Here is a 13,722-nt window from a genome sequence, read left to right on the forward strand (position 1 = left end):
TGGAAAGCTGGTGAGTGAGTGAGTGAGTGAGTCTGGAATGCCGCTAGGAAAAACAAGCATTCTTGGTCAACAAAGCGGAGAAGAGATGAGTAGAAATGGTCTCCACATAAACATCACGGTCAAGATGGCAGAATAGTATATAATTTATATGCGATAAACCTGAAAGTCAATTATGGATATTTTCATGTAAAAAAAATAAAATAATGCACAATGTGTGTTTGACAGCTTTGTTGTTGTTTTAACACTGCTGTGTAAAACATCTTTCTTGTACTGTCTTGTATCCCTCGTACTTATTTTAAATGGTTTGTGCTTCTTTTATTAGTGCATCTATACATAGAATATAAAGATGGTATCACAACCATTAAATTAATGAATGTAGGCCCTTAAAAGGTATGAGGAGAGATAATACCTGACAAAGGTATTCAGGGACCTAGCCCCACAAATCTACAGATGTTGTTATGATGTAGGTTAAATGTACCTAATACTTTAGTTACAAAAGCCTTCTTTGTTAAAACTTAGAGTATGCATAGAATAGCATCCCCAACCTTTAGTAATTTTTAGATTTGGTAGTTAGGTTCCCCCTTTAGTACCTGTTTAGATTTTGTATTTAAGTTCCACTCACATTGGCAAGCTAGGCCAGGGCAGGACTGTGCACGTGTGACAGCTTTGGGGGCCCATTGTGTAGCTTTTGTAAGTGCTAGCTCCACCGTAGAGAGAGAATGACCAGCTTGCATTGTGCGCACCATGTTGCATGCTTTGAAAGCCCTAGCTTTAGTAAATCTGCTCTTTCGTCTTTATCCTGTATCATGTCTGCATCAGCACATCTTCATTATTATTCTGTAGTGGCTCGATTCTTGTTACAATACTATGAAGGAGCCGATGCACCATCACTTTTGTAAAATTATTTAGGATAATATTAAGTGGGGCTGATGATTTCAGCTCTAATATATCATATTCTGTTTTATGGGGCATAGGAAACATCATAATGTGCTGGTTGGTTTAAACATTTCAATGTATTGGTGATCCGGCGCACTCTGGGGGGCTCGATCGGTGCGCCTAGGGGCCAGCGGGGCGACTTGCAGCGTCCCCTTGGTGCCCTAGGCGGCTATGGGCATGGCCGTCGTCCCTGGGGGGGCTGCTCCCGGAGCTATGCCGCCGCGGCAGACTCGCCACTCGAGCCCGGTGCTTCTGCCATGTGTTGTCTCGTTTTTGTGACTGTAAGCCGTGCACTCATCCAGGCAAGACAGAATTTAGCTCGTTGTTAGTGTCTGTCGAAGCAGAGCTGTCTTCATAGAGTCCGTTCTTGTCGGTGTAGTAAACACAAACAGCCAATCAGCTAACAGACAGGCGGACACAGCCTATCATATCTCCGGACGTCACCAGTAATAGGCAAACAGAATCATTCAGCACCTGTGGAGTTCAGTTGCCATGTTGGTTTGTTTTTAAGTGAGGAGCCTGCAGTGAGCTGAGCTGGGAGGAGAGTCAGAATTTCTAGTATAGTAGGAAGTCTCCATGTCTGTGTTTGTAACCTCTTCTATCTGCCCAATGCAGTTTTTCACTTTGTTACAATCACCAGATCTCAGTGTCTTATAATCTATGGCTGGCATAATGTCATGGACTGTTACAGGAAACATACACAAAGAATATATATTTTGTGTGTTGTAAATATTTCCATTTTTGTCATCTCCCTTTGTTTTCAGCGAATGAGGATTATTGGAAAACCTACAAATTGTCTATACAACTATATCATGCTACACAAACTAATAGCATCTTAAAATATAACTTTGGAAATCTTAATAGTTCAGAATTCACAAGGCTTGTATTAAAATAAAAAAATAAATAAATGACTACATATGACTCAAAACTACTCTTCAATTACTTTCTTGCTTGGTCGACTCATTAACATTACCAGACATTATTATATTTGTGTCTCCCAGCAGCAAGGGAAAGTTGCATTTTTGCAAAGTGAATCTGAGGATGCATTGGACTTTTATACAAGAGTCTTTTGGCCTGATGCCAGATGCCAAGCATAACACAAAGTGACAGAGTTACCCTCAAATAGCTACAGAAGCTCCAGGATAATAACACGATCATGCAGACACAGTCGACGGGAGCACTGGATCGAGGCCTCGAAGCTGTGAAAATGTGAAGCTGTGAGGGAAAATAGCCAAACGGACTATCAACCATTTAAATCTTTGAAGCATTTCGCTGGGTTGACAACATATTTCTTCGAAAGAGAAAAATGCACCTTTATGAAACAATGCTGTCACTAGATCATATCATTTATGGCTGTTCAGAAAAAAATTCCAAGCTGTAACAGTTTTTGAAACCAGTCTCAGAGATTATTAAGAGATTACTGATTTTCTCACCTCTTATGGTGATCTACAAAACAAAACAACACAAACACAAACTCACTCACTTCATCCTAAGCTACAAACAAAGATTCATTACAGTGGTGAAAAGCTTATAATTTCCTGAGGGACAATTGTAGCTTCGAAAAATAGACTTAATATGACTGCCAGGAACAGCAAGCAAAGCATTAACAATCAAGCACACTGGCATCTCATTTCTTTGAAGGAGGAGCATCACAGATTCCAAACACATCATTCCAGATTTAGATTGAAAACGCTGTTCAAAAGGTTCAAAATGTATGATTATCTGAGTCTGTTAATCAATAAATATGTCAACATCTACATTCAGGAAGTACTGTATATCCTTTCTTTGTTTTCCTCAGTTTTAAGAATCTTTTAATTTTAATATCTTTCACTCTCAGAATAGATTTTGGACAAACTGCACTAAACGGAGGTCCGAGCAGACATCAGCCAGGACAATTATGCCCCTTTTCCACGGACCTGGAGCTAACTTGATGCTACAGCATGGTTAGCACTGATTATTTCTGTTTCCAGCAACAGAGCCCCAGCTCTCAGAGCTAAAAACTGGAGCTTATCTGACCCCAACTTGCTACTGGGCCAGAGTACAGCTCCAAAGTGTGCGCAATGATCAAGCAAAAATGAAAAACAGCCAGTTTTTAAGCTTTCGAGAGGCAGCTGGTCACGTTAGCACACATCCAGAAGAAAAAAAGAAATAACATTTGAGTCCAACAAGAAACAGCAGTGGTCAGAGGAGGAGACCATTGCTTCCTGCTGTGGTTGTCCGTAGAGATTCAGTGGAAAGAGGACGGAGCATGGACCAAACCGAACATCAGCCACGGTGGAGCTCCGTTACTGATCCTGGTACGTTTTATTTCATCTGGTGTTAGCCTACTACCAATACACCTGCTACAATACTCCCTCATCAATATTATGAACATTTTGTCTAACATAGTGCAGGCTGGCCAGTTAGCCGCTAGTAAGCTAGGAAACTATAACAATGCTTTAAGATTTCTAAAAGCAGCAGCAGCAATATTTAATTGCCTGTATTCAGAACTCCCCTTGTTGTTACACAATGGCTCATGTAATAATATTACTGAACTATGTGGTAACAACGTTTGCTGCTCATTTCAAAGTTGTCAGATCGTCTTCATCTCAGACCAAATCCAATTAAATTCATTCATTCTATGCAAACATCAACATGCACAATATTATCTGTTGGTCAATCCTGAAATATATATACACCATTTACTTGAAGTTATATTTGTTTATGAATAAATGAAACTATTAGTAAGAGCTACTATTATTTTGAATATTTCTGTGCAGGAAAAGATCAGGAAGAAGTTAACTTAAGAAAGAGAAAGAACTCTTAAGGACATATGAAGGCGATCAGTAGATACATCTGAGGAAGACTGACAGTTGCTAGTCAAAGCCTTTGATAATTACCCGTCTTCCCAAATGTTGACGGTAGCGCTGTTCGGCTGAATCTTTTCATAGGGTCATAGGATAGCATTCATACTATGTCAACAAATACGTCAATGCATGGGCTTTATTATGGCGGGAGTGGTGATGTGTAAACTGCTACATATTCAGTGAAATACTGACATTTACGCTGATGCAAGAACGTGGCTCCAACTTGTCACTTTTGCTGTGGCTAACCAAACCAATTTTTAAGCTAAACAGGAGTGGCTAACTAAGCTCTGGCTTTAGCAATAGCTCCACAAAAAACTCTGCACTAACACATCTTTTCTACCAAAAGAACAAACTTGACTCTGCATACCTTGTGCAGCACTAAACACTGCTCGGCATGTATTTTTCACATTGACCCGCGTTAAATGTTACACCGACCTGCATTTCACTTGGTGAAAAAGAGCAGGAGAGATGGAGATGAGCTTTGAGGACAGACTAGCAGATGAGCTACGAAAGTACCGACACATTTAAAACACGTCCCGCACAAGGACTACAAAGAAGTGCTTAGGATTAGGAACAGGACAACGCGTCAAAGTAATCGATGACGTCGACGCAAAAAATGAGTCAACGCAAAATGTGCGCACCGATGCGTCGTCTGACCAAAACAAAAATGGTGGCGCCAAAAAATAAGTAACGTGAGTGGCTCCTCCGAGGTTCAAAAGCGCAAGGCAGTGAAGGCACGCACTCGTTCGTCTAAGGTAGCTGTGACCGGAAGAAACATCCTCGAGATGTGATATTTGCAAAATGTTTTAATGTTTTAGCGTCAATATTAAGTTTTTCTGCAACAAGCAGATTGTAGAATGTATAGTGGATTGTATAATTATAGTGTAAATACGTGTATATTATAAGAAGATTAATTTACAGAAATAAACTATAGTACTAGAATTGTTTTAATTTATATTCTTTGTTTACGACTACTACTTTGTTCGAGACAACTTACACTTTAAGTTTGCCATATTTAATTTATTCATGATTTTATTGTGATTTCAATTATATTGTATGTGTTAAATTTAACAACTACACTATAAATACATGTTTTACGTCATTGTTTTGTAAAATATTGAAACAAACATCAACTTACTGTGGCCAGTCGTGTTTTATGAGCTTACTGAATGAAGCACATTTACCTCAGAGGTCGAAATTGACAACCCGGACCTTTATGGGATCTCAACGCCACATTAAACAGGAGTTATGAATTAAAACTTTATGTAGCACTTCTATATCTAGCCTACGCAGCTATTGCATTGTTCACAGTAGCATTCAAGCAGATATAGAAACACTCAAACCAATTGCATGCGAGTTCTCTGTCCCACGTGACACAGCTCAACCAATCAGGTTTGTGCATTGCCGTTAGTAAACATTGTGACCAGAGATGCAGAGGAGAGCATCACATGTGAAGGTAAAGAAAGAAAAGAAAGTTTGCTAGTTTTTGACAGCTGGAGATAGGCCCCAGCAGACCTTAGCAACCCTGAAAAAGGAGCAAGCAGGCGGAAAAATGGATCGATGAACTCAAAAAAAACAGACAACGAAGCTGAAGAAAGGGAGAGACTCAGACGATAGGATCAGGGAAATTTCTGAAAATTGAGAAAGAGACGGGTGAGACAGAGCAGTGATGAAAAAAAAGAACAAATGGCTGTCAGCCCAAAAAATAAAAGTGGACACTGAAAAAAAGAGCATAACATTTAGAATGGACACTCATTTCTGTTCATACTTTCTACAGGTAGCGCTAAACCAGTCCATCTCATCTGTTCAAAAATGGTAGCACTTATTAAAACACTTATGAAACTCAACCTGTATGAAGATTATGAGAAAAACATAAAGGTTTAGAAGAAACATGTCCAGTCACATCTGAAGCAAAAGCTCAGAAGTTAAGCTGTCCCAGTTAGACCAGTCCACCTGGATCCTGCCCAATGTGTCCATGAGTGTTCCCTCAGTTTCAAAGATATAAAAATCATTTTTGTATAAGTTTTGCCAATTTGTATTTTATTATAAACATTATGCACTCGGGATGCTGATGGTCAACTGGTTAACCGATAACAAAAACTTAAACTGATTAATACTAACAGTAAAAAAAAAAAAAATGTAAATTGGGTTCTGTCAATCAACTTATGGGGGTATGTCGACACATGCAACATGTATCTAACACGAGCACCCAAAACTCTCTAGCTTTCGAGACTACTGCTCACTTCTATGTTAAGTTAGTGAAGTCTTTTCACGTCATTTTGCTGCTGAGAGTCATACAGGTTGTACTCCTAGTGCCGACACACACGGAACAACAATAACAATAATGGCTTGGATTTATCTAGCACTTTTTTCAAGGACACTCAAAGTACATACAGAGACCATTATTCATTCACACCATTCACTCAAATCAGTCATCAGTCAAATCAGTTTTAAGCTACAATGTAGCCACAGCTGCCCTGGGGCATACTGACAGAAGTGTGGCTGCCAATTTGCACCTATGGCCCCTCTGACCACCACCAAGATTCATCCACAATTCATACCCATTCCTTCAAGGCAATGTGGTAAAGTGCCTTGCCCAAGGACACAACAACATTGGCTTGAATAGAGCGCTGTTCGAACCCCCAACCTTTTGGTTAGCAACTCTACCACTGAGCCATAGCCGCCCACAACAAGTGCACGAGCAGCTGATGGGACCTACATATGTGTTCGACCCGGCTCGACCCTGGTCTGGTTTCATTGGGTCCTCTGTCGGGCACATGTCAGGTATGATATCCATCCTGTGTGAGAGTCTCAATGGAAAAGCAAGGAGGAGCGAAGAGGGATAGACCGACAAGGATGATAGGTCCCCATTGTGTTTCCACTTACATTGCTGAAGCAGAAAGGTGGGCCTAACAGTTAACAGACCAGGCTGATCCCAGAGGTTTGTCATGTAGCTTTTTCTAAACAAAAACCAGTAAAAAAAAAATTAATTAGGAGAAATCCTATCGTTGTTTAATGCTAAACAGCATTAAACACAGCATAGGGTGCGACTGTGGATCAGTGGTAGAGTGGGTTGTCCACAATAACCGAATGGTTGGGGGTTCGAATCCCGCTCTATCCAAGTCATTGTCAATGTGAACTTTACCCACATTGCCTCGTATGAATGTGGTGTGTGAGTGAGTGTTGATGGCGGTGGGAAGAACCAATGGCCCACTATAGCAGCCTTGCCTCTGTCAGTCTGTCAATAGCTTACCACCACCATGTGTGGAGTGAAAGAATAATGCACACTCAACGCTTTGAGTGTCTATGAAAAAGCGCTATATCAAATCCAATGCATTGTTATTATAGCATACACATTATATGATCATTTATAAATAAATGAAGTTTTGTGAATTAAGATGAGTGAAAGAAAGTGAGCCTCTGAAACTGTTTGACTAAGATTTGTTTAGAGCGTTTAAAATTAGTCCAGACTGATATAACATGCACAATTTTCATTCTTAATTGATTTTTTCTTTTAGTTTGAAACGCAGCCCTACTTTTATTTTGTAAATGGGTGAACATTGTGCCTATAGTTCAGTTCTATTACGTGCCAAACAAATTGTCCAAAAAAAGATTGCAATTGTACGGAAGTAATTTCAACTGTCAGTTATCGATATGTGTAGATGTTAAAATAACTATAAGACTACTTAAAAACAAATTACACAATATGATTAGACATTCAATTTGAGATCAATACCCCTGATTTATAATGATGTGTATTCAGAGTACTCTGCCCTGTGAATACAAAACAAGCCTAATCAAGGTGTAGAAATAATTAGCTGTTCTGCGCCCATTTGGCTGGAGTCTGTGACTACACTGGTATGAAAGCACCATAAACTGGTGGAGGTGAGGTAAATTAGTGAAAGACAACAGATTGTAGATTGTGACATTCAAGCATTCCGTATGACCCAAGCTCCATGAATAACCTGCACACACATTTGCAAACAGTCAATCCATTTAGAAAATAACCCAACCTTTTGAATTCTTTAATTTATTATTCAACCACTCCATTTGATTTAAAGTATACTGGGGTGGGACGGTATCTAAAGTTCACAGGATGGGACAATATACAATGCTGGGCTAATGATAACAAAACAGGACATTATTTTTGGGGAAAAAATATAAATATATGAATATAAAATAAACAACAACATAATGGACTACATGGATTAGTGATAGATCGATATTATCACACGGCCGTTATTATCAGCCGATTTTTGCGTTTTTTACATGCATCGGCATTGGCCGATGCGGGATGCTGCTTTTGCCGATCCGCATTATTTACAGAGGACGGAGATATTTTTTACTTATTGTTGTTCTACATCAGCTGTTTTTAATATTTGTTAAATATTTTTTACTTGTTCTTGTTCTACTTCACTTTTGTTAATTTCAATAAATGTTCCTTTTTTAAAAATTGTGATTTGTACCATTTGTTATCATCATTATGTAATTTTTATGATGTAAATTGAGCGAACTAAAGTAGCATCGGCTCCAAATATTGGCTCAAGAAAATCGGCAGTCCATTTTGGTCATCGACTAAGGCTGATGGAAAAAAAAATCGGTATTGGCATCGGCTCTAAAAAAATCCATATTGGTTCATCCCTAACATGGACTCTCCATCAAAGTCTGTTTTATATATACAGTATATAATAAGTCAAAGAAAATACACACAGCATAACTTCTATCAGAATTGAAAGCAGAAGTAGAGGTAGTTGCAGTTTACAAGTCAATTACAGGACAGAAGTGTCAGAGTGTGATATAAGCCATTAAGAATATAGCCCAGTAAAGCCTTCCAACAGATGCACATGCTCAAAGTCTACTATTACCACCCTCCTTCAATACCCTCTTAACAAGCAGGGCTCCAGGCAGCATGTATTATCTGACCTGTTGGATAGCATTTCATGTTCTACTATAAACAATGTTATCCCACAATGCCACAATAAACAACAACAAAATAAACAAGACTACGGGCCAGGTAAAACTGCATGAGTAATGGTCTAAATCAGGGGTCACCAACATGGTGCCCGCAGGCACCAAGTAGCCCTCATGGACCATTTGAGGTGCCCTCAGGAGCTCTAGTCACCAATGAGCTCCATCTAAAATCTGATTAACTTTCCAGGATTGAAACTCACAAAAATAAATACATTTCAGAAATGTATTTAGTACTTAGTGAAGTTAAATACTGCTGATACATTGTTTGTATTAAATTAACCATCTTTAAATGTTTATTTTCACTGAAACATTGTGACAAATGGTTTTAAATGTTGCAAGTCTGGTGCAGGGCCAGTGGTGTGTGTTACGACTGTTGTCGTATGTCAGTTTTGTTTGTGTGCTACTTGTGTTTCTGTGTTGTGCGCTGGGGGAGGGGGGGGGGGTGTCTCTCTATCAACAGCCCAACCTACGTGGTCTGTGAATAACGGGTCCACTTCGGATTGGCTGAGCTTCGGTGGAGGGCGGCTACAAAAAGACCCAGATGACGTATGGTGTGCCAGAGGTGGTTCAGAGGGCGGGTCATCCTATACCCTCGCTAACCAGCACGCAGCACGTCCTTCTGCCCTTTGACAGCTGACAGCTGACCGCTTGACAGCGAGACCGACGCGGTGATACGTTTTCTTCAGTTTGGCCCAGTTGGCTAGGAAACTTATGTTCTTTTATTTGTGGGTTCTGCGTAACCCAGTTTGGTACCTAATATTTTTCTTATGTGGCTCAAATAAATAGCCCAGTTTGGAAAAGATGTGTTGGCGAGCTGCTTGAGGCTGGTAAAGGATGACGTGTTCATGTGCCGTTCAGTGGCTCCTAGGCTGAGCGTAACATGTGTTATATGTAATATGTTATATATAAGATATATTTATAAAAACACAAGGTGGATCTTCTATCAAATTTAGTGAAAATGACACAATTGCATAAATTAGGAGAAATAAAATGTTTCATGTTGAAACCTCAACATTTCCTACCCTTAATACGTTATGGTTTCATGTGTTCAGATAACCGTTTTTCAGGAAATTTACTTTGATATTTTGGCTGTCAACGGCCCGTCCTCTTAAAAGGCGTTTGCTGATGGCATTGATGTGAAAAAAAGTAGTCTGAATAAATGAAACCTTAACAAATTATTCAAGAAGAAGAACTTGCTGGTATTATTTATTTTGCTACCTCTTTAAGTTACTACTAGCCTTCCTATTATTAACTTACCCTCTAATTAAAGTGAAAATGTAGTATTTAAGAAGATATTTTCTAACTGGTTGCCCTCCGGTCTGTACACTGATGAGCAATTTGGTTTTAAAAGTCAACATGGAACTGATATGTGCATTTATGCCCTGAAAGAGGCTGTAAGGAAGTACAGAGGGTAGAACTCCACCATGTTTATGTGCTTCTTGGATTCCTCTAAAGCATTTGATCGCATCAACCATGGCAAAATTGCAAGAGCGAGGGGTTCCTCCCTACCTAATCCAGGCCCTAGGTTTTTGGTACACGCATCAAACAATGCAGGTTAGATGGGGAAGTGCGACATCAAGACCTTTTTTGTGACTAATGGGGTGAGGCAGGGTGGGATCTTGTCACCCATGCTTTTTAACCTTTACATGGATGATCTCTCTATGTCACCCTACTCCACAGGCCTGCAGCAACTGCTTAAAGTGTGCACTGAATATGGTGAACAATATGACATCAAGTTTAACCCTAAAAAGAGTCTTGTGATGATTGTGAGGACTAAGGAGCAGCGTAAGGCTGTATTTCCCATGTTCCACTTGTCAGAAGGGGAGCTGATGTTGTGGAAAAAGTCAAATACCTCGGTCACGTCATCAGGAGTGACCTTTCTGATAATGATGACATTCAGAGGCAGTACTGTAAATTGTATGCGCAAGCTAACATGCTGGCGTGAAAATTTTGTATGTGTACAGCAAATGTAAAAATAGCTTTGTTTAAAGCCTACTGCACACCACTCTACACTGCCCACTTGTGGTGCTGCTACACAAAGGCTAAATTCCATAAGCTACAAGTAGCATACAACAATGCTCTCAGGATTCTTTTGAAAGTTCCTCACTGGGAAAGTGCCAGTCTGCTATTTGTGCAGAATAATGTGACCACATTAAATGCTGTAATAAGAAATGTTGTTTATAAATGTATGATAAGGCTTATGGACTCACATAATGAAATCATAATTGCTCTTATACGGACTGACCAGAGCAGCATCAGGTACAGCTCAGAGCTCTGGAGGCACTGGAGAAAGTGCTTATATGGACTATAATAGTGATATTCTCTGTTACGTTTGTGTATTTTAAATGTTTTCTATGGACTTTTGTGAGTCTGAAATAAAGATTGATTGATTAATTGATTGATTGATTGATTGATTGATTGATTGATTATTGATTGATTGTACAGTACCTATGAAGTAGCTCACAGTTTCAGAGAGGTTGGTGACATAAATCAGGTGACATAAAATGCTCTATTATTATACTTTTATCATCATATTGTTCAAACATAGGTTGCTGCTCGTCTTTTTTCCAATTGCCAAATAAATGTGCAACTAAAGAGTAATATTTTACTTGTTGAGTGATCAAATTTATTAACAAGCATAGTAAAGAAACTGCTTTTGATTAAAATAACCTTGATTCACAACATACATTTGTATTTTTACTGTGACAGAAAAAATGCTTAAAAACTCTTGAACTTTCCACAAAGAACAGAAAAAGGCAGTCAGTTCAGACCTTAAAAAAACTGCCTTTAATAACCCTTCACTATGGTGCTCAGTAAAAACTGACTATTTGTTGAGTTTTATTATAAACCACAGTAATAAGCTGTGCAAAGACATTACAAGCCACTGAGGTTCTGTCTGAGGGTTTAGAGTCATGCTGATCAGGATAGATCACATGTCAAACACATGATAAGAGTAAACTCTGCAAGGAACAGTTGTAATTGATACAACATGAAAATGATCAATATGTCTAAACAGGAGCTATGAGTACGAATACTATCCATATTCTGTATTTGGCCTCGTTGTTGATTCGCCTTGCATCTATAACTTTTTAAACCACTATACCCTGGTATTTATTCACACTATTCACACTATTTTCCTCACATACCAATGGAACTTGGAAACAGGGGTCTGTTTAATAATATTTGATAATAATATAGTAATATCTATTTTATATGTCTGGTAGAACAAGTCCAGGCAAGTGTACTTACTTTAAGTTCTACTCAGTTGTTTTACCTTAAAACTGCTTCAGATATAATCTGACTACATGTACAGTATAAATTCTTTACTTGCTAGAAAAAATTGTACATTAAGGTCTTCAAGTCATACAAGTCAACAAAACACATCCAGATCCCTGCTTGTTTCTTCAGATTCACTATCATTTTGATGACCAGTCCAAGAACCTCCACAGACAACGTTGTGGGTCATGTCATATAGTTTGGAGTTTGTGCAGCTTATTCTGTGGACACCTACCGTTTAACTGATTGTACACCACATCCTCCAGCTTCTCCAGCCGCTGGAGAATAGACTGCCTGTCCACCAAGTTAGAGACTTTGCCATTCCTGGCTCGCATCCTCTGGTCAGCAATGCGCCCTATCTGGATGAGCTCCTCAGAGCGATCCTGGATCCTGCAGTACACCGAAAACAGGATAATCCCCACAAACACCAAGATGTTGACGGTCAGCAGAGTTTTGATTTTGCGTGCCACAGCCATTAAAGAGAGGACGGCTGACTCAGTGAAGGCCAGCAGCTGTTCCTGTGCGGTGGTCCTCGCTGTCGACCTCACGGTGAGAGGACTTGCACGCAGAGAAGGTCGACTGTCACTGGTGGAGAGAAGCAGAGCGGTCGGCTTCAGAACCACGGACAGCTCAGGGGGAGGCGATCGCTGCGTGGCGGGACATCGCGGAAGTTAAAGGTGGGGGAAACAGGCAGGGATCCACGGATGACCGAACATGGGCGAGGTGTGACGCCGCCTACAGTAAGAGCACAACAAGCTCCCTCCGCTCTCCATCAGTCACCGTACAGGGGACGCAGGGCAGTGCCCACTCGTGTCGAAGCATCCTCCCCCTCCTCCTCCTCCTCCTCCTCCTCCGGTGATTCTGTGTCGTCTTCTTGCTTCAAATGCGCTGTGGTCGATTCGTCCCGTTATCACAGAGAACCAGACGAGCTCATTGTGCTAAAAACAAGGCAACATGTCTCCCTCCCTGCGTCCACCTTGGATAGAGTTGAGAGCAGATTTTCTCTCCCAGAGACGTCGTTTGTCGGTGTTTGAGGCTCTGGCATGTTGTCTCCTCCTCTTCCCTCCGTCAGGGCGGACCAACGTCCTGACGTTAGGAGGAACAGTCATGAATATGCAGCAGCCATGATCACATAAACAGCACAGCCGTAGTAAGCAGCCAATGCTTGTACTCGGCACAAAACTCCTTTCAGTTGGTAAACGGTGAAACGTGTGAACAATGTTTTCGATTCATCTACTGCGCATGTTTCTTTCTCACCTCTGATGTCATTGCCAGGAGCGAGTTGATGTTTCCAGTCAGTTTTTCTGAACAAGTTTTCACTTGCATTTATGCAATTTTTATTTAAAGTTGGTGTTTGTTGCGAATATCGAAGCTGAACAAGAACACAGAGCAATACGTTTGTCGTTAAATGATAGCGATGCGACCTGAGACTAGAGTCATTCTGACACTTTCTGCATCCACAGGCTGTAATATCAGCAACTTTATCATTGTACAGGTTGTTAGAGATACTATCTTTATCAGGGATCGATTATTCATTCCTGGTTATTGTTTTACGGAGTTTAATAGGGCTTTAGTTACCTGCGAGTAGCTATTGCATACTTACAAGTTTATAAATATTATTTTTTTATTGTGCATATTTAGTTCCTGTTATAAACATATACGTATTCTACATCTGAATGAGGTAACATCATTT

The 13,722-nt window shown here is 40.0% G+C and overlaps 1 protein-coding gene across 1 annotated transcript in view; it reads right to left on the minus strand.

Moving 5' to 3' along the window:
* The window catches only part of galnt9 (polypeptide N-acetylgalactosaminyltransferase 9), a 149,043-nt gene extending 135,850 nt beyond the window's left edge, over positions 1–13,193 (minus strand). The window contains exon 1 of the mRNA XM_028457463.1: positions 12,265–13,193. Coding sequence (XP_028313264.1) covers positions 12,265–12,505 — 241 coding nt within the window. The 5' untranslated portion in view covers positions 12,506–13,193. The remainder of the gene's footprint in view (positions 1–12,264) is intronic.
* Positions 13,194–13,722: the final 529 nt, after the last annotated feature.

This window comes from Gouania willdenowi, chromosome 9 (assembly GCF_900634775.1).
Source record: "Gouania willdenowi chromosome 9, fGouWil2.1, whole genome shotgun sequence".
Lineage (NCBI taxonomy): Eukaryota > Metazoa > Chordata > Actinopteri > Blenniiformes > Gobiesocidae > Gouania > Gouania willdenowi.